Genomic DNA, 27,677 nt, shown 5'->3' on the forward strand with positions numbered 1-27,677 from the left:
ATAATCAATTGACGTTACATTTGTATTGTTTTTCCATCAGTTGGAATGATAAACGTTTTCTCTGTATAATGATTATGAAGTAAATTACCTTTATTTCTTTCATATGTTAAACCAGTCTTGCATTTTGAAGTAAAATCACAATGATCATGTGTTGTCCTTTTTTAAAAAATCAATGCATATATTATATCTAGGTCAAGCTGAAGTTTTTCTTTATCTGTGTTCCCAAAGAAATTTGACTGAGTTTTCATTTACGTTATGTACTTGACAAGTTGTTACCAAGGCTATTTTTAGGAAGCATTTCCTTTTCTTTTACCTGGACCTTTGTGAAAGAGTACTGCTACGTTTTCAAGTGTTATTATTCACTACTAGTGCCATCTGAGCTTCTAGAACTTTTTTGTGGGAAGGTTTATATAACGAACTCAATTTCTTTACAATATGTGTTAGGTTTACTCAGGTTTCTATTTTTTGTGATGCATTTTGGTAATTTTCAATTTAGGATTTTTCTATTTTTTATAGATACTAAAATGTTTTCATAATATTGCTTTTTTTATCTGTAAAAACCACATGGTATCCCCATATTTATTATAGACATAAAAGACTTGTTTCTTCTCAAATTTTTTTTTTTTTTGGCCACACCGCATGGCTTGTGGGCTCTTAGTTCCCTGACCAAGGAATGAACCCGGGGCCTCGGCAGTGAGAGCGTGGTGTCTTAACCACTGAACCATCAGGGATTCCCTCTCCTCACCTTTCTTTCAGCAGTCTTTTATCAATTTTATTAAATGTTTTCAATGAGAATACATTTGGCCTTGTTCCTCTCTATTGTAATTTTGTTCTTTGTCTTGATTTTGTACTATTTATTGTTTTCTTCCTTCTACTTCATTTGGTTTTAATTTCACCTAAATTTAGCTTTTCCATTTTTAGTTTCTTGTGATGCATGCTTGGATTTCTGCTTTGTTTTGTTTTATTTAGGTTGTAAGGTAAGCATTTAAGGCAATCAATACTTCACAAGACAGACATTTGGTTTTATATTTTCCTTGTAATTCTTATAAAAATTTTGAACGTTCATTGTGGTCATTTCTATGGTCCATCTGTTACTTAGACATTCATTACTGAATTTAACACCATATAAGGATTTTCAAAGTTTTGGTTATTGACTTCTGCATATAGTAAAGAGCATTCTGTTTGGTTAGAGAACTTTCTGTGAAGCTAGAAATATTCCACATCTTTGTTAAAAGTGGCTGGTGTGGAAGAGGAACCAATATTAAAATATTATTTTTTTAACTAATTAAAATTGAATGCCCACATTTCAAGTGCCCACTTGCCAAACTTGCCTAGCGGCTACTGCAGTGACACCACTTCTATATTTTTATATGAATATGCTTGGAAATATGATTTATAGTGTATTTTTTGAAAATTTCTATGTAAAAAAATATGAATAGTCCATACTAGTATATAGTATGTGTTCTACATATATGTATTGATTAGTTGTCTAGTTTAAATCTTTCTTTAGCCTTACTGATATCTGCTTGTTTGTAAGCAGTGAGAGAGAATCGTTTAGATCTCTATTTGTAATAGTTCACTTTTTTCAAACTTATGTTGAACTTGTATTATTAAGTACATAAAGATTTTTTAGAAAACATTGCTAATAGTTTAGATACTCTATCTATCATTATGAAACATGCTTCATCATTTCCAATACGGCTCTTGCCTTCTATTATAACAGTATACTAACTATAGCAATTTTCTACTGGCTTGTGTTGCATGGTATATTTTTCATCTTTTTACTTTCCTCTTTCTTTAGGCCTTTGTTAAAGGAGTTTCTCATTAAGATAGTGAACAGTTATTTTAAATATTCTTAGAATTTAAATTGGAAGTTACTCTATATTTAACATAATTTTTAAATTATTATAAGATATATTTACATATATTATTTATATATAAGTATGTATTGTATGTATATATAATTAATTAAGTATAATATAGTTATCCTTAATCAGAGATGAATGCTACCATTTCTTTGAACTCCACTTCTTTTGTTGTTTTCTTTTTATCTTTCACAATAACTATTTTAACTATTTTAACTATCCTCTGTTGTCAGTTTAATGTTTTAAATATTATGTTATTAGTGCCCCACATTTTACAGCATAAATTCTTAACTCAGTAAAGTCTAACAAATTAATACCTTTACCCTTTCTCGAAAAGTGAAAAGACATAACTACCTTCTACCTTTATTTACTGCTTATGCCGTATTTGCTCCCTTGAATTCGAATACAAATATGTATTTTAAAATTTGAAACTTTATTGTTAATATTTTGTCGACTCGATATCCATTAAATATATCCACATAATTCTTACAACTCTTCTTTCCCTTCTGCATATCCAGGTTTTCACCTAGAATAAGGGTTTCTTTTTTTATATATACACCTTTATTGGAGTATAATTGATTCACAATGCTGTGTTAGTTTTGTTGTACAACAAAGCGAATCAGCCATATGCATACATATATCCCCATATCCCCTCCCTCTAGAGCCTCCCTCCCACCTTCCCTATCCCACCCCTCTAGGTGGTCGCAAAACACGGAGCTGATGTTCCTGTGTTATGCAGCTATATCCCACTAGCTATTTTACATTTGGTAGTGTATATATGTCAATACTTCTCTCATTTTGCCCCAGCTTCCCCTCCCAACCCTGTGTCCTCAAGTCCATTCTCTATGTCTGTGTCTTTATTCCTGGCCCGCTGCTAGGTTCATCAGTACCATTTTTTTAAAAATTCCATACATATGTGTTAGCATATGGTATTTGTTTTTCTCTTTCTGACAGTTCATTCTATATGACAGACTCTAGGTCCATCCACCACATACAAATAACTCAATTTCGTTTCTTTTTAGGGCTGAGTAATATTCCATTGTATGTGTATGCAACATCTTCTTTATCCATTCATCTGTCAATGGACACGTAGGTTGCTTCCATGTCCTGGCTATTGTAAATAGGGCTGCAATGAACATTGTATGAACAATGTATATTTGCATTGTTATATCTTCTTGATGAATAACTCTTTTATCATTATATGCAATGACTTTCTTTAGCTCTTGTTACCATTTTTGTTTAAATTCTATTTTGTTTGTTATAAGTATCACTACCCCTTCTTTATTTTGGTTTCCAATTCTGTGGAATATCGTTTTTCATCCCTTCACTTTTAGCCTAAGTGAATCCTCAAAGCTGAAGTGAGTCCCTATACGTATCTATGTAATTGGGTCTCAGTTTTCTTATCCATCCAGTCACTCTATGCCTTTTGGTTGGAGAATTCAATCCATTTACATTTAAGGTAATTATTAACAGGCAGGCACTTACTTAAGCCATTTTATTGTTTTCTGGATGTTTTGTAGTTTCCTTGTTCTTTTCTCTTTCTCTTGCTGCATTTGTTTGTGAATTGATAATTTCCCATAGTGGTGTGTTTTGATTCTCTTCTCTTTATTTTTTTGTGAATCTATCATAGGTTTTCACTTTGTGGTTACCATCAGGCTTAAATAATACATGCTATAGATATAACAATCTATTTTATGCTGATAACAACTTCAGTTGCAAACCAAACCTTACCTTTTTACTCTTTTTATGTTTTTCATATCACAAAAAGGTAATTTTTTTATATTGTGTGTTTAAAAACAAATTATTTTTGCTATAGTTCTTTCTAATATTCTTTTCCTTTAACCTTTATACTATTTCAGTATTAGAGTATTCTGGATTTGACCTTGACCAATGTCCTGTATATTTTCTATGTTCTCATGTTACTAATTAGCATCCTTTCATTTCAGGTTAAAGAACCCCTTTCAGCATTTCTCATAAGACAGGTCTAGTGATGATGAATTTCCTCAGCTTTTGTTTGTTTTTTTGAGAAGATCTTTATCTTTCAATTCTGAAGGACAAATTTGCCAGGTTGAATATTCTTGCTTGGCAGTTTTTTTCCCCGGCACTATCCCACTCTCTCCTGGTTTGTAAGGTTTTGCTTGGAAATCTCATAGCCCTCTAGGAGTTCCCCTGTAAGTTACTATCTTCTTTTTCTCCCGCTGGTTTTAAGACTATCTCTTTGTCCTTGATTTCTTTTTACAGTTTTATTATAATGTGTCTTGGAGAGAATCTCTTTAAGTTGATTTTGATTGGTGACTCAGGAGCTTCATAAATGTGGATATCAAAATCTCTCAGCAGACTTGGGAAGTTCTCAACCATTATTTTTTCAAAATAACTTTCCACCCCCTTGTCCCTCTCTCCTCCTGGAACTCCAGTAGTCTGCAAGTTGGTTCTTTTGATGATATGCCATATATCATATAGACTTTATTCACTTTTTTAGTTGGTCTTTGTTCTCCTCTGACTGGATAATTTCAAAGGTCTTGTCTTCTAGTTTACAGATTCTTTCTTTTGCTTGATCCATTTGGTGTTGATGCTTCCATTATATTTTTGTTTCATCTATTGTATTCTTCAATTCTGTTTAGTTCTTTTTACGATTTGTATCACTTTGCTAACCTTATCATTTTTCATTTATTGTTTTCCTTACAGTGTTGAATTATTTTTCTTTTTTTCTTCTAGCTCGTTGAGCTTCCCTGAAACAGCTATTTTGAATTCTTTATTGGTTAATTCATAGATTTCCATGTCTTTGGGGTTGGTTGCTGGAAAATTACTGTGATCCTTTGGTGGTGACATTTTTCATGCTTCTTGAAGTTTTCTATTGCTGTCTTTGTATTTGAAGTAGTGGCCACCTTCTCCCATTTACTCACTGACCTCAGGAGAGAATTACCTTCCATCAAAACTGCTAATGATTCTGAGGCTTTTTAGGACCTTTTATGGACGCACCTGTTCCACACTTTGTGCTCCCTCTTGTGGCAAAAGTTTTAAGTTTGTATACCTTATCTTAATTTTGCAATGAACCAGGCTGGATGCTGAAAGCCTTTCTTTTGTTTTCACAAACATGATGTTAAAGTTCATGTTTGTGGTCTCTTGTTGGCCTTCAGATTCAGACTAGGTTTCTGCACATGCTCACTAGCCATCTGCCAAAGCTCACTCTCTATGCTACAGTTGGGAGTGCCCACAGGGAGGCAACTACAGGGTGTGGGTGTTTTGAGTTGAGGTGAGCTTATTACTGAGGGTACCTGTGGGCCAGTTGGGCGGATCCAAGTGGCTCATAAGCAGGTTTCCTGATGGAGCCAGTGACACAGTTAGTAGGATCTGCATCCTTTTAATGCCCTTTTAGAGTCCTATTTGCTGCTATCTTAGACTCTTCTCAGCCCCCCAGTTATACATATGATTCAGTGCCCTGGGTGAGGCATGAGAGAAATCAGCCTCTTTGGCAGCCTCCCATATAGCTGAGAAGGCCGGGTGCTCACTCACACTCTCTTACTTTTCCTAGTGGAAAAAACATGGGCCAAGAAGGTCTCTCTTGGCCCTAAAACTGTGTTTCCATGGAGGAAGGGTAACGTAGGTAAAGTCAGGTTGCTCCTCTTATCTTCTCTAACGCATCCAATCTCATATTCTTTGCTCCAGTGGTGTGGTGGAACTTCTTCTCTGGAAGCCTGGACCTCCACAAGGGTTCTTTTGTCTGTGAGTGATTGTCTAAGACATTGTTTTCCAGAGGTTCCCTGAAAGAGGGAGGAACTGGAGCTGGTTCACAGGCAACTGCAGGGTCCACAGATGGGACTGAGTTCTGTATCACTCAATTTCAAATCATATAAAGTGGAAAACACCAAGAATAGTCAAGACAGTGTGGGTGAAGAGCATGAAGAATATATTTTGTCATTAGTCCGAGGAACCGAACCAAATTCTGGAAAAAAAAAAAAAGTCTATGAATATATTGAACAATAAATATGTGGTTGCAGAGGTAATATTACAGATCCTAAGAAAAGAATAGATTATTCAATAAAGGTGATGGAAAAAATCATTTCCCTGTGGAAAAGTATTGAATATCAGAGATCTAATTATGAAAGACGTCCTCACAAGTTTAACAGAAAATACAGCTGCAAACTTCAAAACCTTTGGTGAAGGATACACTTCTCAATCAAATTTCCAAAAATCCAAATCATAAATGCAAACGATGCTGTAAAGTAATAATTAAATAAGTAAATTTATTATCTGGACAGTAAAATATATTATTAAGATTGGAAAGATACACCCAGACTAGCACAGATTATACAATCAGTGAGTGGTTTGCTGGATCGGGCTCATAGCTAATCAAAAGAGATTATTGTTAAAATTTCAGGAATTTTGAAAACAAGCTGTTAAACACAATCATTACTAAAATTCAATTATATAAATATAAATATTGTAAATCATACTAACAATAAAAGTAATAAATACTCAAAACTCATTTTTAGTTATTTTGCTAAATTTACTATACTTATGAAGTTATTTGCATCTATCATATCTGGTTGTTGAAATACTGTACAATGTTGTACTACTATAAATCTCTTCCCTTCTCAATTCTGCATTCAGTGGTATCAGGTTAGTAGCTTTAAATTTGATTATGGTCAGAGTACTTACACAAATAAAATTGGCAAACTCTACCAATGAGATCTTCCCCACCACCATAGAGTGGGTTATTAAACATTTACTAATTTACACTGGGTGCACTTAACAATAGATTTCTATCTAGAATATACAAAGAACTTACGTAAGTCCATAAAAAGGCAACCGATTCAACATAAAATATGTGAAAAGACAATTCACAGAGAATTAGACCTGAATATTCCTTAATGATACTATTACAAAAGTTAAATGTAAGTAATTATCATGCAAAGGCAAACCAAGACATCCTAACAAAATTTTGTATTCACGATATTAGAAATATGAAAAGATTGTAGATTCCAAATCATGGATATGGTGTAAAAAAATGGAAGTTCTCATGTACTTCTGCTTGGGGTGAAAGTAATAACAAGTTTTGAAAAGCAATTTGTCAATATTTGTGAAGTTTTGAATATACTTATACTAGTACCCCAAAACTGGTAAGTACATAGTCTAGAAGAAACACTCCTGTAAATATGGTTAAGGAAAGATATTGAAGAACATTCAAGACAGAATTTTGAGTGATAATAAAAATGAAAAACAGGAAGAATCTGAATATCCTTAGAAAAGAAAATAGGTGAAAATATTGTCCTATATTCATAGAATAGACTATATTTTATGAAGAAAGTGAATAAAATAGCACAATATTGAGTATATCAATATTAAGGGAGGTCAAAAATACAAATTTGAGCCAATATAAATAATTCTAAAAATACACATTATACATTGTTTATGTCCTTTTTAAAAATACATGCAAGACATAGCCGTATGTATTAGATATAAATAAATAGGTAATAGGGATCCTCTAAAGGGAAAAGAGGGAATTAAATTATGAATGAGCAGATAAAAATTTTACATCTATTCATAATATATTTCCTAAGCTTGATAGTGGGTACATTAGTGTTTGTCATATTATTGTTTAACCAAAAATTATTATCAATAAGGCAATTTAGAAATGTTTCAGAATATTTATATAAACTTCGAGCAACAGAAGACTTTGTAGGCAACCCAGTACACCCCCTAATCAATAAATAAAAGACTAGAAATATTTATCTACGTAACATAACAATTATGTCAAATAAATAATGGAAAATATATAAAACTCATAACTAATGTTTGATGAGCACTTATTATGTACCATACATTATTTTATGTGCTAAAGATACATCAGTGAAGGAGACAAACTTCCTGTCCTTTCATATTTTATATTCTGGTGAGGAAGAAATATAAAAAGCAAAATAAACAGGTTAGAATAAATGATACAAGTAAAAATAAGTTACATTAAGAAATAAAACATATTAATAGTGTGTTCAGGAAAAGAAACTCTAGAAGATAACATTTGACAGAAGTTAAACGAAATAATGAACTTATCTGGGCAAATAAAATTCATATCTGTCGGAGCAGAAAGGCCAAAGAAATAAACGGTGTTGGTGAGGAACAATAAAAAGAACAATGAGTCTAAAGAGAGAGAAAGAAGATGAAGAATAGGTCAAGAGAGAAGAAAAGTTGATATGGACCTAGTGCTTGACCACTTCTGAGTATTAAAAAAACAGAAATGAGGTACACATTTTTGCAAGTACTTTTTAGATGGTTTTCATTCTTTTGACTGCATCACTCCGCTGAGACTGAAAATGTGAGTCATTGCTCTTAAAGATACAAGCATATATGTCTTTAATAATCTAAAACAACATCTAATTACAAGGAAATATTTGGCTTTCTGGTTTGTAATCACATCGGGAACCACCACTCAAACCCTGTTTTAGTGTAATAATGATTATTCCTATTAACCTTGAGAACACATCACGTTTGAAAATTTCTTTTTTAACTTGTCTTCTTGACATTTCTTATTAAGAGAAAATTCTGTAAACCACAGAGTATTTTTTAAACAAACTGTCTAACATTAAAGATATTTAGAAAGTAAAACTTCGTGTTTTGAATCATAAAACTAAGGCCCATGAGGTCCATTTGTATTTTAAAATAGAAATGGGTTAAAAATCCCAACTGGCTTTACACCTTATTATGTCTATATATTAGGTCATCATCCCCTTCCTTAAACTGCTTCCTCTAGTATCCTCTATATTAATGGTACCATCATTATTTCATTCAGTAAAAAATAAAAACGTATGCATCTTTCTTATCCTTTCCCTCTCCCCACTCTTTTTTTTTTTCGGGACACGGGCCTCTCACTGCCGTGGCCTCTCCAGTTGTGGAGCACAGGCTCCGGACGCACAGGCTCAGCGGCCATGGCCCACGGGCCCAGCCACTCCGCAGCATGTGGGATCTTCCCGGACCTGGGCGCCAACCCGTGTCCCCTGCATCGGCAGGCGGACTCTCAACCACTGTGCCACCAGGGAAGCCCCCTGTCCCCACCCTTGTCTTCACCTACTGTCAGATCTAATGTCATCAACTATGTGAGTAACCTCCCAATTATTGTCATCTTCACAATTCCTAACATCACAGTTTTGGATAAAAACACTATTTACTTCTACTGTCCCTAACTATTTTTCTTATTTGTTCTTTATCCCCATCTGTATCAAATCTGTTGTCCTCTGAACAGGTCAAATTGTCTACCCACAGTGTGGAAACCTGACCTTGTCAATCCTTTCTTAAAACTCCTCAAAGGGCTTTTACTGACTGTATGGTGCTATTCAAGCTTAGATTATGAATCTTTCTTCTCACTCACACACACCCACTTCTTGTCCTTCCAGACTGTTCCAGGTTCCATCCATCTCCAGATATTCATAACCCCACCTAATAAACCAACAGTACTGGAGTGTGTATAGCTCTCTTTATTCATTTTACTGTCTCTTTCTTCTGAGTCTTTGTCGTTTCCATCTTCAATTCTTGGTATGTGTTAACCCCGTTCCACTTGATATCTAACATATTGTTTTAAAAAACACTCCCTCTAAATCACCTAATCGAGGACATCTTCCCTAACACCATTTCCTCATAGTCGATACTGGTCATCCATTGCAAAATTGTTATGTATAATCCTAGCTTCTCTACTACCCAGTAATTGTGTCTACCATTGCAAATTGCATATTAATTTAAAACCATATGCTTATGTCTATGCCTTTAATAGATTGTGGACAATTCGATGATAGGGATTGTGCTGTATACTTTATTAAACTATGTGTATCCATTGCCAAACAATATGCTTGACACACAGAAATCCTTAACAGATAGTAGCTCAAACAATAAACAAGAAACAGCCTTCATGAAAATACAGCAGTTTCCTATTTGTATGTTTATTTATATATTCTTTTGTGCTTTGATGTTGTTAATTCTGTGTAAAATAATGGAGAAAAAAATTAATGCAGTTTAAAAAGGCTCCAGGAGATGGGCTAACACCACAGAAGGAACATTGTAAGCTTTTAGTAGTTATTTTCAAACTCTCCAAGAGGATAATGTGAGAACTGTAGAGCTTAAACTGAATGCATTTTTATTCTTGTGTACACAAATGAATCTACTGGGAACAAATGAAGAAGCAATACATAAATTAGAATTTGACCAACTGCTATTAGGTGCATTTAAAAAAAAAGTTGTGACTTGGGAGACCTTGGTTCTACCTAGATCTTCAACTAATGAGCCTTTTTCTTTGGGAAAAGTGCTGTCTTATTCCTAACTCTATGTCCTTGGGCACCTGGGATAAGTACTGTCCAAATTTCATGATATTTACACAATTCTACTATTCTTTGATATTTAAAGTACTGAAGTAAACACAAAATCCACTTGGATGCAAGATGCAGAAGTTGTAAATAGCATCTTTCTTTTTTTCCATGAATGTGGAGATTACTGCTGTGGCAGGAAGTGTAAGGTCAAATGGCAAATAAACAAGCAATCAAACAAAAATAACTAGGATGCTAATAGAAATTGGAAGTCCTCTAATTTGTAAGTCACGCATGTGATTCACTTGAGAGCAATTTTGAAAAGAGTTACTATTTACATGCTGTTTATTCTCAAATTCTAAGTTAATACCACAGGAGGAGAAAAGTTTTCAGTTTCATTATATCATATAGATGGATATTAAACAAACAATGAAGTTTTCTAGCATGGCCTAAGTGAATATAATGAAAATATTTCTTTGTGAAAGAAATGACATCTCAGTAGAATTGTTTATTTTTAGAATTACAGAAGGTTTCAACCGAGATGGGGCCAAGAAATTATTTATCCATTACAAGCTCAGGCAACTGTGTCAAGCAGTATCAGTTAGTTGCCAAGATGGTGATCTCTTCTCTTTCCCTCCCTGCTGAAGTTCAAGATTTATGAATTACCTGCCTTGTGTTCATTCTACTACAATGTACTAGTTGGCAGCATACGTTCCTTGCACAGTACGTAATACCCACTAAGTGTTCTGAATAAATATTTAGGTTCTGAATAAATATTTTTTCAAGTGTGTTTGCAGATTTTTCACTTTTTTATCACTCAGCATTTCAATTCTGCTTCAATATGCCCATGCATATCCAGACTCAGCTCTGTTTCTCCCTGTCCCATTTATTCACTTCATTGCTCATGTGAATTTTAGAATCTTTTTGTCATGTCTCTTATTAATCCAAACACATTTACAGAAAAGTCAAGACTACAAAAGTTTCCCTTGGTCATGGCCATACATCATATGCTTGTGTTTCTAGGCAACTGTCCAGTAAACATCCCTGACCACATCTACTTTTAGAGTCGCAGCTTGAAGTCAGTATCCTGCCCAGAGGACTGTTTCTCACCACAAAATTGCATTGTGCCTCACTACCTTCTCCCCTTATGGTACACAGGAAGAGCTTAATACAGGCTCAGTCATGTTAACCAGACTGTTATTTACTGGCCAAGAAGGCCTGTGGATTAGGCCGTGGTGGTTTTTCTCACTTAACAAATTTAGTTTCTGCATAGTTTGTGGAAGTGGTGGCAGTTAGATGACTTGAACCCAGGCTGTTTGCAAAGCATTGTAAATTTCTAGATCCAGTAGTTTTAAAAGGTCAGATAAATATGTCCTTATGCAACCTATACATGTACTTTTGTACTCAAATTACTCTTTCTGCATAAATTCATTTTGTTGGTTTTATTCCATTTATTAGAAGGTATGTTTTCTGAAAGCAATGTCATGTCTTTCTGCAATTTCACATGTCACTGAAACATCACTACTCTTCAGCACATCCTCAATAAATGTTCCATGATGACAGATGCAAGGTGAATATATGCTTAGCATTGAGAAAGATTTTGGAATTTCTTTGTACATATTGTCTCTTTTTTTTTTTTTTTTTTTTTTGCGGTACGCGGGCCTCTCACTGCTGTGGCCTCTCCCGTTGTGGAGCACAGGCTCCGGACGCGCAGGCTCAGCAGCCATGGCTCACGGGCCCAGCCGCTCCGCGGCACGTGGGATCTTCCCGGACCGGGGCACGAGCCCACATTCATTTCCTTTTATAAACCAAATATTTTTTTAAAATGTGGTTGTAAATGTCAGCCTACATTTCATATATAGAGATCTAATTTTACTCTAAAATAGTCAATGGAAAATGTGGATTAGCTGAAAAGAATTTTGCTCAAAGACTGTCAGAAGATAACATTATTCTTTTTTCCTTCAACTTGTTTCATATTCACTTATCTTGTTTATTCTTGAACTTGTTTCACACTTTCTTGTCCATTTTTCTATCACCTACACTAAAATGTAAACTCCATGATGGCAAGAAATTTTGCCTAGATTGTTTAACATTTTCAAGGCTTAGAAAAGCACCCAGCAAATAGTTGTCACTAAAAAACCTATGTTGAATAAAATTGTTTATTGTCCAAGTTGAAACATATCAACAAATTTGCTTTCCTTATTTCCTTAGTATATTTTTAAGAATTTTGACTTTGATATCTTACTTTTCCTTAAAATTTTATGATGTTTTGTTATCTTACTTTATACTTTATCTCAATGTTTTGAATAAATGAAAATAAATAAAATATATACTGAATCAATCTTATAAATTGATATCAACTCTCATATATTTACTTATTTTTTTAATGCACACCAGGGTTGTGATTTAAGTTCCTAATTCTTCTGCATATGATGTATATACAGTAGGGATTCAAGTGTGTGTTCTTATGTTGGCATAAAAAATTTCACAGCAGTAATTATTTAATAGTATCTCATTTCCTACTTTATCTGCAATGCTACCTCATCTGTTTTTTCATCTATTCACATGGCTTTTCATTGTCTGTATCTTTTCTCTTTCAATTTATCGGATTTGTCTACGTTCTCATGTCACTTTGTTGTAATGGACATAGCTTTAGCAAAGGTCTTAAAAATTAGTAGGACAAGTCCCTCACCATTTTTTCTTCTTCAATAGTGATACGTCTACTCTTGGATTTTGCATTAATGAACATAGGATAACCTGGGATATTAATTGGAATTAAATTGAATCTCTAAAATATTTTAGGATTAATTGACATCGTTATTAGATTCAGTGGTCCTATCAAAATTTAGTTGTTTTTGAAAATATTTCTATAAAATTATACAATAAGTTCAATATAGATCTTGTCTATTCCTGTTAGATTTACTCATAAGTACCTTACAGTGTTTCTGTTGTGGTTGTTAAGTTAATTAATTATTTCTGTTTATTATTGAACTTTAATAGTATTTGCAAATTAATGTTACATTCAGTTATACTAATATTATTTCTATTAACTGGTCATTAAATTATATTTTTATGTTCTATGTGGATAAATATATCATCAGAAAAAAATTTTTTTAAGTCCTTTTCTTTTTAATTTCCTATGGTGGTCTTAAATGTGCTGGAGAATCTCCTCAATGATATTGAAAAGAAGTGGTATTATTATCATTTTGTCTTAATGATTTTCTAAAAAGCTACTAATACCTCAAGGTTAAGAATGATGTTTATACAGATTCTGATATACATGCTAAAGATTGTTTTTATCATGAAAAGCTGTTGAATTATAATAAATATGCATTCCATCTGGGTATATTCATCTTTTATTTCTTTAATCTACTGTTTGGAGCAAATTTCATTTAACAATTTTTCTTCCAAAATAAAATTATTATTACAAGGCTGAAATAAACTCAATTTGGTCATCTATAGACTAGACAGTTTTATGTACTGTTTGATTTGGTTTGGTACTGTTTTAGGATTTTGTGACAATTTTCACAGTAAGATTGACTTTTCCTTTTCCTGTTAACACATTCTCATCTAATTTGGACATCAACACAACTCTAGTCGTAGTGAAAAAAAATAGCAACAATTCCTTTCTCCCCTATAGTTTAGGAAAGTTTTTATGTTTTAATTATTTCTTCCTTGAAAGTTTATTATTTCTCTCCTGTAAAAATATTTGGCTTGGGTTTCCCTGGTGGCGCGGTGGTTGAGAGTCCGCCTGCCGATGCAGGGGACGCGGGTTCGTGCCCCGGTCCGGGAGGATCGCACGTGCCGCGGAGCGGCTGGGTCCGTGAGCGTGCGCGGCCAGAGCCTGTGCTCCGCAACGGGTGAGGCCACGGCAGTGAGGGGCCCGCGTACCGCAAAAAAAAAAAAAAAAAATTTGGCTTTTGTGTTATCCCTATAGGAAGATTTTAAATAATGTATTGATTTCATAAAAATTATTATAGCTTTATCAAACTTTGCAGAATTGACTTTTACCTATGTTAAATTATCTCACACATATTGTACATAGTAAATAGTTACAGTGTCTATGTAATTGTTCTATTGACTAAAAATTATTGCTTGATAATTCTCTTATTGACTGAATAGGTTGTGGATTTACTGGTTGAAGTTCTGTTTTCAGAAGCGCATGTTCAGTGAAAGTTCATATGAATGACTCCTTCTTAAGCTGTTTCCCTTTAGAGTCGTTTTTTGGTTTTCTTTTTCAAATTGCCCCATCTAATTTATAATAATAATAAAGATAATGATTGTTACTATTCTGTAGAATATAACATTATAAAGAAGCACCAATACTTATTTTTAAATAAACTTTTTATCTTAGAATAGTCTTAAATTTACAGAAAAAGTGCAAAAGTAGTACAGAGTGTTCCCATACACCCAGTGTCCAGTTTCTCTTATTATTAACAGCTTACATTAGCATGGTGCATTTTTCACAATGAATGAACTGATATATTATTATTAATGAACATACTTTACTTGTATTTCTTTAGTTTTTACCTAATATCCATTTTCTCTTCCATTATGCCATCCAGGATACCATGCTACTTTTAGTCATTCAGTCTATTTAAACTCCTTTTGGCTGTCATCATTTCTTAATATAACAAAAATTATAAATAGCTAAAAATGAGAGCATTAAGACATTAGTTGATTATGTTACTATTCTGGTAAGGGATTTGGAGCTATTGTTCTGAGCAATAAAGAGAGAGTAATATAATGAGTGGTGTACACAAGGAAGAAGGAGAAAAGAGCCCTATTTAGGAGCAGAGGTAGATCTGAGAGACTCACATACATCATAACTGAAATAATATTGGTCACAAGTTGATAATTATTTAAATTAGGCATATGATGATTCATCATGGAATTTTTATCTTGTATACACTTATATTTTCATTATTAAAAGGTCATATAAATACACACATATGCATATATACATATGTATGCATATACATGTACCTATGTAGTATATATATGAAAGCTATCTCTCTGTTGTTTCAGCTTATATGATACAGCATACTTAATTCCACTCAAACTTATAAAAGCCTATGCACAAAATGATTAAGAAGTTTAATTTTTTCTCTGTTTTTTCCACAAAGTACTTATAACCATATTTTATTACAAATTTTTCACTTTTGAAAAAAATTCAGAAAGAGATTATGTGATCCCACCATTTGTTTCTTAAAACTCTGGTGACTTCTTATCACTGAATTCACCATTTTTAAGTCCTAAAGTGATGTTAGGACCTAACATTTATTCCACCAAAAAGGGAAATTTTCTGTGTCGTGAGAGGTGGAAGCACTGTGGTTTGTGCTATGCTTTTTCAACAGAAAGATGAGATTAGAATAACACTTGTCATATCCTTCTCAGGGATCAGAATTGACTGGATATTGCTAGTATCAAATCTAAATCAGGAACTCAGGACATGTCTAATTTTTTCAGGAGGCTCTTATCCACAAGAATCAGGACCTTCCTTCTCTAATCAGGTGTGTGTCTGTGTGTGTTTGTGTGTGTGTTTCTAACAACTATTGTTTAATAAATAAGAAACTCTTGAGGTTTTAACCTCAAGAAAATTTCTAAAAATATATGCGCTATAAGGTAATTCTAATTGTTTCTTAAGTGTTTGAATTGACTTACTGAAGGCAATGAATACTTGTTACTTCTGAGGTATATTCTGCTCCACTTTATTTAATGATAGGTAAGTAGGATATACTTATTGAAGAATCAGAAGTTATGATATTACTATAAGATGTGACACACAACCTTACTTTCAAAATGAAACAAATTATTTTCATTGTTTCCAACTATCATGATCAAATGTAGAACAGTTTATATTTTTAAAAATCTAAGCACTATGCGCATTTATTAAACACCTTTTATTTTTTCCTGAGAGCTTTGCTAGGCAATGTTAAGATGTTACTATATTAACAAATGTGAGATTAGTTTTGTTAATGATGACAACGATAACTTGTAAATGATGACAACGATGTGGACAGAACTTTAATTAAAGTATACTAGAAAAACTCATTCAACAAAAATTCATATATCCTACCCAGACTTACCTTGCAAAGAAAGCAATTACCACCAATAAAGTTACCACCAAATAAAATAAGACGACTATAAATAAAAAACTGTGTGTGGGGCTTCCCTGGTGGCGCAGTGGTTGAGAGTCTGCCTGCCGATGCAGAGGACACGGGTTTGTGCCCCGGTCCAGGAGGATCCCACATGCCGCGGAGTGGCTGGGCCCGTGAGCCATGGCCGTTGAGCCTGTGCTCCGCAACGGGGAGAGGCCGCAACAGTGAGAGGCCCGTGTACCGCAAAAAAAAAAAAAAAAAAAAAAAAAACTGTGTGTGTTATCATTCACTATCAGTGATGAAAAGCATCTTTAAGTATCTTAGTGTAGGTGAACTAAAAACAGCTATTACATTTTTTAACATTTTGTTTTTTATTTTATAGCAAGAGAAAATTTAAAAGTAATTTTACCTGGCTCTATATGAATTCTCATTTCCATTCTTTCCTTTTTCATGTCTGCATGGGTGAAATTTTTCTGTATTCTCACTTTTCTAATCTAAATATATCAACTCACCCCAAGGAGAGGAAACAGGAAAAAAATTCACATTTTTATTTTATTCAGTAATCCTTTGTAAAAAATGAAGAATTTGGATTCATCTGTGGGATAGATGGGCAGTCATAATTCTATGATGGGGTTGGTCCAAGATCCGTGGGCCCATCACAGCGTGGGTACGTACTTTCCACATAAATGTAGTTTGGTCTTTCTGTACAATTTTAAGATACCCAGAATTTGATACAAGCATATAAGTCATAGAAAAGTAATTTACTATGATTCCCTTATGTTCATTTTATATTATGGTCATGTTATATTTTAAATCCTGGCTTCAAAACCTTGAAAGGTTTTTTCCTCCTTCATTTCAATAACTACCTAAAGGAATGTATCTCACAATTTGAGATAACAGCCTTAGTATTTGGAGTTAGAACTGGGTTTTAATCAAAATTTTACCAGTCTCTAGCTTTGAGATCTGGGACAATAACAGCCTCTATGGACTTACGTTTCCTTTTCTATTAAATAGAGGTATAAGACATGCCATATTTACCTTAGTGGATTTCTATGATATTCAACTCAAGTGACATAAATTTAAAAGTGCTTTTTTAACTAAAAATATTATAAATTACTCATAGCTGATAGGTTTATACTGAATAAGCAGTATGATTTTGGCCGCCTCTAAGATTTAATTTCTTCACCCATAAAATAATAATAAATATTTACCTAAATAATACATAAATAAGAAATAAAATAATACCCACATTTTCCACATACTTAATAATGAAGTTTAAATTAAATTACATATTGTATGTATAAACTAAAAAAAGTTTTAGTTTAATTTTAGGTGCAAAAGGTAATTCATATTCACATTCCATTTATAAAAGGCTCTTACATGTTCAGTAGTGATTATTTCAAAAAGAAAAAAAATTATTTTTCACTCGTGTTATTCAGAGGCGAGATTCTTTACTTGTCTTTTTCCTAAAATTTTAGAACCTACTATTTTATTCTTTGTAAGTCCTTCACTATAAAGAACTTTACTACATGATTTACATTATTGATACAAGATGCATTTCATTTTCTTTTACTTTTTAAAATACCCACACCAGGTTTTGTTAATATTCTTTGTCTTCCTCCCTCCCTCCCTCTCCCCCTTTTTTTCTGTCTTTCTCCGTTTCTTTCTTTGTTTCTTTTCTTCTTCTTGCAATTTGTGAAATTATTAACTTAGTAAACGTGGCTCTGTGAATTAAACACATGTCTAATGCCCTAGATCCCTGTCTTTTTCATGATAGTGTCTTTATTTTTATGTTATATTTCATTACACATTAAGAATTAACTTATTTTAGGGCTTTCCTGGTGGCACAGTGGTTGAGAGTCCGCCTGCCGAGGCAGGGGACACGGGTTCGTGCCCTGCTCCGGGAATATCCCACATGCCGCGGAGCAGCTGGGCCCGTGAGCCATGGCCGCTGAGCCTGCGCGTCCGGAGCCTGTGCTCTGCAACGGGAGAGGCCACAACAGTGAGAGGCCCGCGTACCGCAAAAAAAAAAAAAAAAAAAAAAATGTTGTTCCCATCCCAAGGACTACAAAGATATTTTCAGGATGAAGGAAAATAGAATGCAGGTAAGAGTGGCAGAAAAAATAATAAAAATGAAATGGGTCAGATGCTCCTGGATTGACTGTGATTAGTATGATGGGGCCAGATGTGAGCAGGCCACTGCCATGGGTGACCAGTACTCTTCATTCAAATCAGCACTTTCCATCACAATGCCCTGAAAAGATATGGGAGCTTAAAAAACCATCTGAGCTATAATTGGGTGGAAACAGGAATTTTCTTCCCTCGATGGAGCCAATTTTGACATAGATTACTCTCTGAAATTAGACATCATCTGTCATATTTAACACCTTCCGTTCCCTCATTGTTCTTGCAGCATTGTAATAAATGTTCATGAGTTCTCAGAAAAAAAAAAAAAGGCTGATTGAACTCTGGACACTTCATAGTGTAATGATATGAAAGTAACAATTTGAACCTATACTTTAATCTGGCTAAATAAATACAGTTGAGATTCATCCTGGACAAAAATTATGAAAATAGACTATCCTTGGTTCATTACAGAGAAAACTACTCCAGGTAGGAAAAAACAAAGAAACACACAAAAAACTCAGAGGAAGTTTTTGTGGGAAGAGGACAGATTGATGGGACAGTTGGAACAGAAAAGTATTTATTTTCATTATAAGCTTGCCTATAATGTTCTTTTTAAATTCAATTAAACTATATTATTATGAAAATCACATGGACAGCAAAGGCAAAACATTTCAAATATCTAGAAAGTGCAATGCATGTTCACTTAGTCCAAGTTAAACATTTGAAAGATGTTATAGTCTATCCTGAATTTTGCATAGTATAACTTAAGTGCATTTTTCCTAAGTCAACCTGCATACAAGAATGTGAAGAGTTCAAGTTGTAGTACTATTATATTTATATTTTGAGAAATAAAACATAAGAGGCTCTTTCCTCTTCCTGACTCTTTGTATTTTAAAAATCAACTTTGGGTTCTTAATTATTATTATTTAATTAAAATATAAAACTAGAGAGCAAATATAGATGTCAATACACAATTTTTAAGATGTAGATGCAACAATTACAAAAAGGGAATTGGCTTTTGATATCTGTGAGGTTGGGAAAATCTCTTCCAGGTCAGACGGGCATCAGAACTCATTGTGTTCCCACCCTTTCTTTTACCTATTTAGAAATCCTTCAATAAAATGAGCTAGCCCCTCCTCCACCGCCCCCAAAAAAAGGGTAATTATTGGGTTGGCCCAGAAGTTCATTTGGGTTTTTCTGTAACATCTTACAGTATTTAGTTTTTGGTACATACTTTTAGGAAAAGGCTTTGGGGACTGGCTAGAGATTAAAATCTTCAATGTACATGTAAGAATGGCTTTTTTTTTACTGATGGATAAGCATAGGCAAGAAAGATAGGTGGAGTAAAGAAATAAGTATTATAAATTTATATGATCAGGGCTTAGATGCCCTTGCCTCTTGCAAAATATGAAAGCAATCACGTGAGACCATATATTTGGCCAGAGACTTCCAACTGTTCTGCAGAACTCTGTAGCATCAAGAGAAGACACACAAATGTGTTCTCCTCTGAGGCCAGGTGACACATATGAAGAAACTATTATATGGCACTTCCAGCTCTAAATTAGAACATATAGATGTATAGAAATCCAGAAAGAACTGAAAAGGAACACTAAAATTATTTTTACTTCCGGAAAAAGAGAGATGAGGATGGGACTTCTCAACTCAGTACGCCACACAAAGGACTGATACGATGTGATATATATTATCTGGCATGAATTAAGTTTTATTTAAATTTCTGCAGAGAGTTTCCAAGAATATATGCATAAACTATTCAATTCACTATTTACCATATACATTAATATTCATGAAATTACTTGTCTGGACTATAATTTTAGGTGTAGGCACACATTTCATCCATTTTAAGACACACGGCAAAATTTAAAAATTATAACTATATATGATGATGGATGTTAATTAGACCTAGTGTCTAGTTATTGTTATGTTGTATACTTGAAGCTAATGTAATGTTATATGTCAATTATATCTTGATAAAAAATTTAAACACATTTTCAAATACATGAAAATTATGATTGATAAGACACAATTTGAAACATTTTACAGATCCCAGAAGTAGGTAGTTAGTAATATATGTTACCATTCTAAGTATACTGAATCTTCATTGCACACCCCTTCTGCCCCAAGAGACATCTAAATAAGCTGTTGCTTACAGACATAACGATATTGACTCCCACAGTCTCTATCCAAAACTTCTCCGCTTGGGCCATATATTATGCAGTTCTTTGGATTTAGAGGGGGAAAGGATGGAAATCTGTAATGAAGAATAATGTTTTAATACATTGGGAAAAGGAAATGAGAATGTTCAAGGATGATGTTTTTGTTAAATGATAGAACTACAGACATTTTAAAAGCATTTTAATGAGATATTACCACATTGAGACATTATCTTTTTTTCATTCAAGTCAGTTTTCACAATTTCAGAGTACAATGTTACAAAAACTCAGCTATTGCATCAATAATCAATAGCAATGAAGTTGGGGATTTTTTTGTTTTTGCTGTTGTTTTTAATGGTTTTGGTATGTTATATACTTTACTTCTAAGATGCATCTGCTAATCTAGTCTAGGGAAAAAATCAGAGCATAAAACCTGTCATTGTATGGTACTGTAAATCCCATGTTTATGAATGAAAATGAGATTTGAAGATTACAAATACACAGAAAATAAGCCCAGAATGTTTGAAATATGGGATGATGCTGAGAATATTGGGCTCCACCAGAATAAGGAAAATAGTGGATATACTCTTTTCTCTGGATGGCTTTTGTGTATGTGAGAATCTGTATATGTACATACATATCCAAGTGCTTGTACCAAGGCAGGAAATAAAAGCATATATCAAAAGCTCTTTTAGAGTCACAAGTACACTAACTTCATCTCACTTGAGCATACACTTGGGTGTTGTGGTTGGGACTAAAATTGTTATTCTGTTGTATCAATTCTCTTTTCTGTATTCTCACGTCCTAAACAGGATATCTTACCTACAGTGTTCCTGGATGTTACGTTCTCTGATCAGATCTAAGGATAAACTCAAAAAGAACAGAAAAAGGTTTTGAGTGCCAGAAACTTACAGATCTTGGGAGACAGTAGAATTATCCTCCCACAACCAGGCATGATGTTCTTCACTGTAAGAGAGTCCAATCCAGTAATAATAGGAAATGGATTTCATAAAATGCTGTTTGGAAACAAAGACCAACATATTAATCTATTTTGAATCTACTCTAGGGATCAGGTACTTTTAAGAAAGTCAGTGTCTATTATTCAGATTCAGTTTTTCAATTATACAAACTAAAATCATTTTTAACTTTTAATTTAGGAGGTATAGTCAAGTCACATGCCTCATATTTCTCATTCATCAGGCCCATTCATTTATGGAGGAAAACGTACCACAAAATCTCACTTCTTGAAAGAATGAAAAACGTCATAAAGGGAATTAGAGCTTTCATGGAACACTTCCTTCACAGGGGATCAGCAATCAAATTTGATCCCAAACCAACAGTATCTTGAGGGATAAATCTTAGCACAGGTTCTGCATGGAGCTAGAGAAAATTTTCACTTTTTCTTAAGAGTTGGGTAATTGTTTTATAATATTCTTCATATTCATTCCAACAGTGATAACAAAAGCTATATAATTACAAAACAAATTATAAATTCAATTAATGAACTAAAAATTCAAAGTCCTTTGAATAAAAATAATGATCTATTATTTATTCTTTGAATTCTCTCTAAAAAGTTTCTTGTACTTTATCTGTCACATTCCTATAATGTAAATCTTTGAGAAATTTTGTGTAGATTGTTTGACTGTTTCAAAGTGTAGGAAATTAGTTCAAATATAACTGCCTATTTACTATCTGATTAAAGACTTGAATCAAAGTATTCAGCTTACTTAGATAATATTTTCCTAGGTCAAAAAAATTGTAGAAAAATCAGAATTAAATACATGCCAGTTCATTTCTGTCTTGTATCTGAAGTAGACTGGAATTCTGAGAAACACAAAAATTTCTACTGTCTTTCCATGTTTTTGATTCACTAGAAATGAAGTAACAGCTGCATTGGTAGCCAATCCACTTTTCTCAGCAAGAACAGCAGCCAGATCCTAAGAGAAAAAACAAAACGTGACTTGATGACATTGGAGATTCCGTTGTTTTCAGTGCTATTTACTCATTTGTTATTTAAAGTTTTTCTACAACTATTCTTTGAGAATTTACTGCATACACCACAGTTCAGGGGATATTAATCTGAATGACTCAGACATGACCCTTCTTCCTCATGAAGATTATAGTCTAGAGATAGAGACAGAATTATACAAATTTCAGTCATTTATGAATTATATTTAATGATAATTTGTGTAAGTATACACAAGAAATTCAGTATGTTAAAATACTGTGTAGCAGAGTATAGGATGGGGGGCGGTTAGAAGAACCTCTTTTGAGGAAGTGACCCAAAGTTGATCTCTGCTGTGTAATTAAAAGTGAACTAGATAAAAGAGATATTTAAAGGAGGAAAGCATTTTAGCATATTTCCTGAGTCAGAAAATAATTCTGGATATTTTATTTCAAAATGAAGTTAAGAAAGCACTTAGCTTGAAGTCTGACCATCCAGTTTACTAGTGATAGTGTCTTCAACATTTACCATCCTCAGTGATAAAAGTCATATTATGTGGTAGGCACTCAAATCTTTGTCAAATGAGTGGTGCTGAGATTGTAGAGTTGAATGGTGGCTACCAGGGGCTGGGATGTGGGGGAAATGGGGAGCTGTTGGTCAAAAGGTACGAGCTTCCATTTAGAAGATGATTAAGTTTTAGGGATCTACTGTGCATCATTATAACTAGAGTTAACGGTACTGTATTATATACTTGGGAGAGTTGCTACAAGAGAGCTTCTTAAACATTCTCACCACAAAAAGACATGATAGTTGTGTGACATGATGGAGGTGTTAGTTAATGCTATGGTGGCAATAATATTGTAATAAGTGAATCATTGTACACTTTAAACTTCCACGATGTCATATGTCAATTATATCTCAATAAAGTTGGAAAAACGCTGAGGGAAAAAAGATATGAATGAAGTGCTATATGAACACAGAAGATGATGAGACATCATTTAGGAAAAGATATGTTTAAAAATATCTTTGAGCTGACGTTCACTGGTTGAGTAGAGTTTAGAATTGCAGAAATCTCTGTGCTTCTTTCTGAGTTATGGAAGAAGCGGAGGTACAGGTAAAGAGGTATCAAAGTATGTGTTATGAAACACAAGCAGGCACTTAGGATCAGCTACAATATTTACTGTAATTTGCTTTTGTTACTTAAACATGAGCAGTCACATAGGAAAAATAGGTCACTTCCGGCTAATATTTTCCTTATTACTTAATATATAAATGACACACATTCAATGTAATTTAATAAACTAAGTTAGCAATAAAATGAGACTATCCTATAATTTCTATTACTAAGCATAATATCCCTTCATGCTTCTGTGTGAGAAAAACAAGAATATTTCATTCTCTAACAGCACTAAAGTTTTCCAAAGTATGGAACCCACCTTCCTGGAGATCTGTGGAGGGTCCTGGAGAGAATGTCGGCTGAACATTTTGTTTAGTAAATGCTGTAAGAAGTAATTAGAAATTTACTTCATCAGACACAGATTTATGAAATAACAAAATATTACACATTAGCAAAATGAAACCTTTATTGTAAGACAGTTTCATCACAATTTTGATCTTTTTATATAGTCTTGATTAGAAAAACTTACGATTTTTCAACAAAACTCCCAAAGCAGCCACCAACGAAACGCACATTACTCCTAAGACCCCAGAAATCAGCCTCCATGGAGTGGTCTGAAAAGCTATAAAGAAAGAGAGATAGGGTAAAGATTTAAAGAACAAACACAGGAGCTGAAGTTCTTAAAAGCAGAAACCAGTGAGAGAATCCAAAAAGTTCCTTGGTTTAATAACCCCATAATTTTGTCAATGAAATGTTGGAAAATGAAGACATTCCATTTAGAACTCCACCCAATACCAAAAATTTTATATGATGTACTTTATTCTTCAGTGAGATTAGCCATACCTTTTCCTCTTTATCAGCTCTATCTTATCAAACTGTACTTACCACTTATTTTTAAATTTGACAAAGAAGCTTAGAGATCTGTAGTAAAAAGAGATCAACAGGCACCAAGTTCGGTCTTGTGGGCTGATATAACAAACTCTTAGTTTTGTAGCAGCAACAAAAAAATCACAAGATAGAGAATCTGATTCCCATTAGGTAGCTGAGAAAATGTAGGATCCATTAATAATGTTATTTTCTCAAGGAATCAGAGCTATTAAGTACCCAAGTCAGAAATCAAATGAAAGTTTGTCTAGACCCAGAGTCTTTCATTTAAATGACATGTATTCCATCATTGTTACAATAATATTAATACTACTTGGGAGTGTGTCCTTCTGCTAATCTCAGTGTATTCGCTACTCTGAGAAATGTCAGGCTGCTCATAGCTTTGTAGAGGCTGTACTGTGAAGAGAAGACATGGTGTGATGAGAGGTTCCCCAACCAATGTAGCGCTAATAACTTGGGAACCTGAGTTCATTTCACAGTACATTGAATTATGATATGTAAAAAACCACTTTTTTACAGGAACCATTTTTAACATGTATTACGTCTTCTCATACCAAAAATTACTTGCTCACAGGCATTTCCCCTAAAATAATTTAGCATCAGGAGATTCTGCATTAACATTAGAGTACTCCCAAAGGGTGTCGTCATTCACAACAGTTCAATGTGTCAAACTGTTAATCTGGGTGGTTTGGGGGATGTCACAACACCAATGGTAAATTAAAAAAAAAAACACTTTTAAACATTTTGTTGATAATATTTAACATTCTCTATATATTTTCATGCTAGAATTATGTTGTTTATATTTTTCCTGGTAAATTCAGATGCCAATCAGAATTTAGAGCTATCCCTGTCAGAATCCACTCTTTAAACCTGTTGGAAAAATCTTCACAAAATCATTTCTAAGTTACAGAATGAAGAATCAGAAAAATGAAATTAAAGTAGAAAGTACAGATACATGGGGAGCCTAAAAATGTATACTTTTGTCCTACAGCGTTGCCTCAAATTAGCCATACCCACAAGATAGTTTTCCTGGTTATTTTAATTTTTTCATTTTATGACTTGGGCTGCACATACCTGCCATATGAAATGTTGTTCCAGTGTTCATGCAGGAAAGGCACGATGGCTGCTTGTTCAAGAACTGGGTTAGATCACGGAGCTGAGCTGTAGGCTAAGGAACCTGAAAGTTGTGTATGAAGAAATTTTTTCAAAAAGAAAACGTGTGTATTCAAGTGTGCGTGCATCATCTGCTGATGAGACACAGATGTGTAGTATGAACAAGAAGCAGTAAAATCACTATCTTCTAAAATGTTTCTGGAACCACAATACAGGAAATTCTCACTGAACTTGTGCAATGCACACCCTTTGACTATCACAAAAGAAGGTGACAGGAAGTTTTTTTCATGTTTAATGGTAAATTTACTTGGTATAATAAAATTCCACACGTAAGTTTCCTTTTTCTAAAATATTTATTTATTTACTTTTTATTTTTTATTTTTTAATTTTTTTACATCTTTTTTTTTTAACATCTTTATTGGAGTATAATTGCTTTACAATGGTGTGTTAGTTTCTGCTTTATAACAAAGTGAATCAGTTATACATATACATATGTTCCCATATCTCTTCCCTCTTGCGTCTCCCTCCCTCCCACCCTCCATATCCCACCCCTCCAGGCGGTCACAAAGCACTGACCTGATATCCTTGTGCTATGCGGCTGCTTCCCACTAGCTATCTACCTTACGTTTGTTAGTGTATATATGTCCATGCCTCTCTCTCGCTTTGTCACAGCTTACCCTTCCCCCTCCCCATATCCTCAAGTCCATTCTCTAGTAGGTCTGTGTCTTTATTCCTGTCTTATCCCTAGGTTCTTCATGACATTTTTTTTTCTTAAATTCCATATATATGTGTTAGCATACGGTATTTGTCTTTCTCTTTCTGACTTACTTCACTCTGTATGACAGACTCTAGGTCTATCCACCTCATTACAAATAGCTCAGTTTCATATCTTTTTATAGCTGAGTAATATTCCATTGTATATATGTGCCACATCTTCTTTATCCATTCATCCGATGACGGACACTTAGGTTGTTTCCATCTCTGGGCTATTGTAAATAGAGCTGCAATGAACATTTTGGTACATGACTCTTTTTGAATTATGGTTTTCTCAGGGTATATGCCCAGTAGTGGGATTGCTGGGTCATATGGTAGTTCTATTTGTAGTTCTTTAAGGAACCTCCATACTGTTCTCCACAGTAGCTGTATCAATTTACATTCCCACCAACAGTGCAAGAGGGTTCCCTTTTCTCCACACCCTCTCCAGCATTTATTGTTTCTAGATTTTTTGATGATGGCCATTCTGACTGGTGTGAGATGATATCTCATTGTAGTTTTGATTTGCATTTCTCTACTGATTAATGATGTTGAGCATTCTTTCATGTGTTTGTTGGCAGTCTGTATATCTTCTTTGGAGAAATGTCTATTTAGGTCTTGTGCCCATTTTTGGATTGGATTGTTTGTTTTTTTGTTATTGAGCTGCATGAGCTGCTTGTAAATTTTGGAGATTAATCCTTTGTCCGTTGCTTCATTTGCAAATATTTTCTCCCATTCTGAGGGTTGTGTTTTGGTCTTGTTTATGGTTTCCTTGCTGTGCAAAAGCTTTGAAGTTTCATTAGGTCCCATTTGTTTATTTTTGTTTTTATTTCCATTTCTCTAGGAGGTGGGTCAAAAAGGACGTTGCTGTGATTTATGTCATAGAGTGTTCTGCCGATGTTTTCCTCTACCAGTTTGATAGTTTCTGGCCTTACATTTAGGTCTTTAATCCATTTTGAGCTTATTTTTGTGTATGGTGTTAGGGAGTGATCTAATCTCATACTTCGACATGTACCTGTCCAGTTTTCCCAGCACCACTTATTGAAGAGGCTGTCCTTTCTCCACTGTACATTCCTGCCTCCTTTATCAAAGATAAGGTGACCATATGTGCATGGGTTTATCTCTGGGCTTTCTATCCTGTTCCATTGATCTGTCTTTCTGTTTTTGTGCCAGTACCATACTGTCTTGATTACTGTAGCTCTGTAGTATAGTCTGAAGTCAGGGAGCCTGATTCCTCCAGCTCCGTTTTTCATTCTCAAGATTTCTTCCTGATTCAGTCTTGGCAGGTTGTGCATTTCTAAGAATTTGTCCA

At 33.9% G+C, this 27,677-nt stretch overlaps 3 protein-coding genes across 10 annotated transcripts in view; 2 read left to right on the forward strand and 1 right to left on the reverse strand.

The window, feature by feature from the left end:
• LOC307193637 (NKG2-A/NKG2-B type II integral membrane protein-like) overlaps positions 1 to 27,677 on the forward strand; it is a 58,546-nt gene that overhangs the window by 22,580 nt on the left and 8,289 nt on the right. Inside the window, exon 13 of one of the 8 annotated variants that reach the window (XM_079935910.1) lies at positions 15,551 to 15,666. The exons of the other annotated variants lie outside the window; for them this stretch is intronic. Within the exon in view, the coding sequence (XP_079792036.1) occupies positions 15,551 to 15,563 (13 nt within the window). The 3' untranslated portion in view covers positions 15,564 to 15,666. Of the gene's footprint in view, positions 1 to 15,550; positions 15,667 to 27,677 lie in introns of those variants that run through there. 8 annotated transcript variants of the gene reach the window in all.
• LOC307193636 (NKG2-A/NKG2-B type II integral membrane protein-like) overlaps positions 15,655 to 27,677 on the forward strand; it is a gene marked incomplete at its 3' end in the record, with an annotated part of 52,171 nt that continues 40,148 nt past the window's right edge. Inside the window, exon 1 of the mRNA XM_079935908.1 lies at positions 15,655 to 15,666. The remainder of the gene's footprint in view (positions 15,667 to 27,677) is intronic.
• Positions 20,203 to 25,604, reverse strand: LOC307193912 (natural killer cells antigen CD94-like; the record flags this gene model as incomplete). Its single annotated transcript, XM_079936527.1, is given in 7 exon segments — positions 20,203 to 20,650; positions 21,465 to 21,568; positions 22,338 to 22,466; positions 22,470 to 22,489; positions 23,934 to 23,996; positions 24,144 to 24,236; positions 25,574 to 25,604. Coding segments are annotated over 7 exon segments (561 nt in total). The 3' UTR covers positions 20,203 to 20,529.

The sequence above is a fragment of the Stenella coeruleoalba genome (genome assembly GCF_951394435.1).
Source record: "Stenella coeruleoalba genome assembly, chromosome: 11".
Taxonomy (NCBI): Eukaryota; Metazoa; Chordata; class Mammalia; order Artiodactyla; family Delphinidae; genus Stenella; species Stenella coeruleoalba.